This window comes from Ictalurus furcatus, chromosome 1, assembly GCF_023375685.1.
Source record: "Ictalurus furcatus strain D&B chromosome 1, Billie_1.0, whole genome shotgun sequence".
NCBI classification, from domain to species: Eukaryota; Metazoa; Chordata; class Actinopteri; order Siluriformes; family Ictaluridae; genus Ictalurus; species Ictalurus furcatus.
In genome coordinates, this window is record NC_071255.1 from 424,237 (window position 1) to 429,236 (window position 5,000).

Consider the following 5,000-nt stretch of genomic DNA (forward strand, 5'->3'; position numbering starts at 1 on the left):
ATATGAGCATCAGAGTCATTTCTGAATTCATTATAGTTTTAAGATGGTTATTATATCAAACTGAAGTCATTAACTGTTCAGTGACACAGACTTGAGTGTAAACTGTTCTCAGAGACTGCAGTCCTAAAGCAACATGGTTTCTACGTGGTCTCATCCACACTAAAGTCTTGGTGATCTTTAGGCTGTCCGTGCTGGAGGCCATCCTCAGCGGCAGCGATGAGAACTCTAAACAGAAGTAGGGCATCAGGACGGACTCCTATCATGTAGACGTGTAAAATCAAGAACTACAGGACTATTAGAGTAGTGTAGAGTATACTGAAGAATGGAGAAGAAGTGAGCTGGAGATGAATTATGAGGAGTTTATAGTCCTAAAGGAGGAGTTTATACACACTGAGGGTATATATGTAGATAAACACACCCAACTGGATCAGCTGATTCAGTACACAGAGAACTCTGCAGCGCTTCCATTTAAACTCTCACGTTTCACTTCAGAACCCAGTAGTGAGTATTTCTGTCTCTCTGTCTGTCTTATTCAGTCTTTTAGTGATTACAGTACTGATGTTAGTGGTAGTATTCTGACTTCTGAACACGATCATACTGGGTACGATGTAGATATTTTACAGATAACATCAGGATTACTGCTTAAATTAAACTGTAAATTAAACTGACTCGGTATTTTGATTTCTGTTTTTAGGATCAGGTGGAAGCTCAATAAAGAACCGATGGAGACAAACAGTTCACAAAGACGTCATGAGAAAAGCTCACGTATAATAACAAGAAGAGATAAAAGAAAATATTTCATAAACCAAGCGAGAGATGGAAAAAGTGGAAAAGTGGCAAAAAACACTGAAAATGAGCAAGAGGAAGAACCTCTCAGTGCTGACGTGGAGCTCGAGCCTCTCAGCGTGGACGATTATCAAACGCTTCTGGAGTTGTTAAAGATTAACCTGCCTGAAGGAGCTTTAAATCCAGAGGTCACTCAACGCTCAACACATCCTGATGTCATCAAAGATTCGAAAGCAATTGTACAAGATCTGAGAAACGCTAAAATCACAGTAGTTGGGAAACCTCGTCTGTCTTGCGTGAAGGTTAAAAGGGCTCACGGACTGAAAGAGAAAGGCAAAATTACAGACGTGGTAAAGAGTTTATTTTTTACAAACTGTAACAAAGCCTCGGCGGAAACCTTAAAGAAACGGTGGGAAAAAAACGCTCCTGAAAGCGGCTGCAGGTTCAGGATGAGAGACACGTTTAATGAGACGCCGATCTCCACTCCTGAAAAGTCGGTCAGTTCCAACCCCAGTAGAAAAGCGTGGTTTGGGAATCCAGAAGACAACAAAAACAACGCCACAGACTGCTTCAGATTCTTCCTCGAAAAGATCGGGCTTGATATAGAACATGCGGAGTACAAAACGGAATATCCGGTGGAATCCGGGTTTATCTCTGGAAGGTTGGACTTTTTATTAGATATTTCAAATCCAGCTGTAAGCAGTGAAGCGTCACGGAGCGAGAAAATTATAATCGAATGTAAAGGTACGAAAGGTGACATGGTGGGAGACGTGTTCACGTTACCACATCATGAAGGTCATGAAGTTGAACTCACCAAATCCCATGAGTATTATTATCAAACTCAGGCCTATCTGTACATCCTGAAAAAGGTACTAAATCCGGTTCCGGTGAGAGCTGTGATGGTGGTGAAACTCACTGCTGAAGGAACAAAGCCAAAGTTCTACTGGGGCGAGGTGAGCAACAACACGGAGCACATAGAGGAACTGAACAACTTCTGCCAAGAGGAGGCTCTGCCTCGATTCCTGGCTGTTCTCAACCTCATCTTTCAGAAAGTGAAGGAAAGAGGAGGAGCCGGAGAGACAGAAAGAGGAGGAGCCGGAGAGACAGAAAGAGGAGGGGCCGGAGAGACAGAAAGAGGAGGAGCCAGAGGGACAGAAAGAGGAGGAGCCGGAGAGACAGAAAGAGGAGGAGCCGGAGAGACAGAAAGAGGAGGAGCTGGAGAGACAGAAAGAGAGGAGAAGATGGAATGAGATAAAGCCAGAGGGGTTAAAACAGAGGAAAAGATGAAGATAGAAAGAGACGGAGAGATGGAAATCATCAGTTGATCACGTATATAATATAATTATATTATATAATGAACATATTCATAATATGAATATGTAATCTAATGAATATATTCACTCCACACTAACATCAGAAGTATGCAGGTAGCTAACAGATAGTTGTGTAATGTGTGCAGTGTACTCCTGGATGTTTATTTAGTGTTTAATAAAGAGTCATTGTGTTATTGTAGAGTCATTAGTGAGCAGAAATGTGGACACACCTTTAAAACATCTGGGATGAAACGTGAGGAACTATTTGTGGTGCTGGAGTCTGGCATCGTGACTTCATGAGGAATATCTGCAGGGTGTTTATATACAGCGTGGGTCAGAATGTGATTAGGAGGTGATGCGCATGTTATATTGTCCTTAAAACAGTCTCGATTCTGTGGAATGTGGCAGGCGGCCTCCAGCCTTGGCCCATAAATCCCCATCCTCCTAAACAAACACTCTCCACACTGACATGCAGCACAAGTCACTTCACTACACCAACTACATTGTGATTGTACTCAATGTAATCGCACAAATCAGCCGTTATTACACCATGAGCACTTGCGTACGCCAGTCAGGGCATGTAACAGACCTGCAACCTTTCAGCACCTCATGCAAGCCACGAAGACTGACCTCATGTTCCAGATTGCGTTAGTCTATAGAGATGACATCGCGGTCTTTTCCTAGATCTTTGAGAAACATCTAGAGAGGCTGGAGCTTTTATTCAAAGGTGTGTCCTCGATTCCTGGCTGTTCTTAACCTCATCGTTGAGAAACTAGACGTACACTTACATGTTCATGATTATTTGCATATGGATTTCTTTTCCTTTTCACTCATTGGAACCGAATTTAAATATTTAAATTTAAGTACATTGTGTGGTTATTAGATGAATAATCAGATGATTAGATGAATAATTAGGATGAATAATGATAGCTTCTCTGTACATTTAGGAATAAGGCTCAGCAGAACATCTCCATGATCTTTTCCTTTCGTATTGGTTTTATTATTAAATGATGCATTGATGAGATTAAACCGCGGGGAGGGACAGACACCGAGTCTCTGACTGTGAGCAGGTTGATGTTGGAAGCTCAGAGGGGTTTAATTGAACAGATGGAGAATGAGTGTTTATAAAATGGTATGTTTATGATTTTATGGTGTAAAAAGTCAGACATCTTGTGGAGAATCTACAGAGCTTCAATAAAACACCACTTTCTCCAAGTGCAGTGTGTTCATGTGTCTTATTACTGAATCTGGGCTGGATATGATGACATGTTTTGAGTTTTTTGGGGCGGGGCTTTAAATAAACACACAGACAGCAATGATATACAGAGTGGAGGAAACCCCACGGTCACAGCTAACCAATGAAACCCAGAAGGATAACTCCAAGAAACTTCCCAAGACCAAGAAATCCCGTTAATGACTGTCCTGCACTCCATATAGCTCTCCATCTCACTTCACTGCAGGTGGTTACACACACACACACACACACACTCACTCACACACACTCACTCACACACACACGAGAAACAGTAAAGAAGTGTAAACTCTGTGATGAAGATGTGGGAGAACGTAAAGTTACAGCTTCACCTCTGACTGTTACACAGCACTGACACCGGAGACTCCTTCCACACACGTAACAAATGTACCATTATTTTTTAAACTGCTCACACGGAGCGTCCGCTGTACCCTGTGAACAAGCTGTTACTATAGAAACGATAATGTATTAGAATGAGCGCATTAATATAAACCTGTCAGAGCTGCTGTTCTAGAGAACTAATCACCATGTTCTGGTTGGAGAATTCCACAGCGGTGTGATTAATCTCGAGTGAGAGTGAAGTGTGTGTTAATTTCTTTATTAAAGCTCAGAGACCCCTCACGCTCTTCCTCTCCCCTGCTGATGTGCCCTCTTCATCCTCATCAATTATTCACTGGGACTGCCGGCTGAAAGGGTAACACACACACACACACACACACACACACACACACACACACACACACATGCACCGCGCACACACATGCATGCACCGCACACACTCACGCACGCACGCACGCACGCACCCATGCACTTTGTGTGAGTGTGTTTGGACTTGTAAGAGTTACAGCTGTCAGTCAACAGGCAGCAGACTGGGAGGAAGGACGAAGAGAGAGATTAAATAACAAAGAGAGGGGGCAGAGAGAGAGAGAGAGAGAGAGAGAGAGAGAGAGAGAGAGAGAGAGAACACAGAAGCTCGAATCTTTCATCCATTGATGGAATGATGGAGAGACGGAGCGACGAGTCTTTCTCTCGGAAGAGGAGTTTTACGTTCGGAGCATATGGAGGGTGAGCACACTGAATGTGTGTGTGTGTGTGTGTGTGTGTGTGTGTGAAACTAAATAATTTCATTCATTTAATATATAACTGATCACTGACCATGTTCAGATGATTATTAGAAATGAGAAATACTTCTCTTTTTCACTTCTACATCAAAGACTTTCATCACCATCATCATCATCATCATCACCACCATCATCATCACCATCATCACTATCATTACCATCACCATCATCACTATCATTACCATCACCATCATCATCATCATCACCATCATCATCACTATCATTACCATCACCATCATCATCACTATCATCACCATCACCATCATCATCATCACTATCATTACCATCACCATCATCATCATCATCATCAACATCATAACTATCATTACCATCACCATCATCATCACTATCATTACCATCAACATCATCATCACTATCATTACCGTCAACATCATCATCACTATCATTACCGTCAACATCATCACCATCACCATCATCATCACTATCATCATCACCATCATCACCATCACCATCATCATCACCATCACCATCATCACCACTATCATCATCATCACCATCATCACCATC

The 5,000-nt window shown here is 42.3% G+C and overlaps 2 protein-coding genes across 4 annotated transcripts in view; both read left to right on the forward strand.

The window, feature by feature from the left end:
* Positions 1-3,489, forward strand: part of LOC128617774 (uncharacterized) — an 8,663-nt gene extending 5,174 nt beyond the window's left edge. For all 3 annotated transcript variants that reach the window (XM_053640949.1, XM_053641029.1, XM_053641107.1), the window contains one exon: positions 695-3,489. In XM_053640949.1, the coding sequence (XP_053496924.1) occupies positions 695-2,036 (1,342 nt within the window). In that variant the 3' untranslated portion in view covers positions 2,037-3,489. The remainder of the gene's footprint in view (positions 1-694) is intronic.
* A 798-nt stretch (positions 3,490-4,287) lies between these two features.
* Positions 4,288-5,000, forward strand: part of rap1gapl (RAP1 GTPase activating protein-like) — a 9,265-nt gene continuing 8,552 nt past the window's right edge. The window contains exon 1 of the mRNA XM_053641226.1: positions 4,288-4,416. Coding sequence (XP_053497201.1) covers positions 4,349-4,416 — 68 coding nt within the window. The 5' untranslated portion in view covers positions 4,288-4,348. The remainder of the gene's footprint in view (positions 4,417-5,000) is intronic.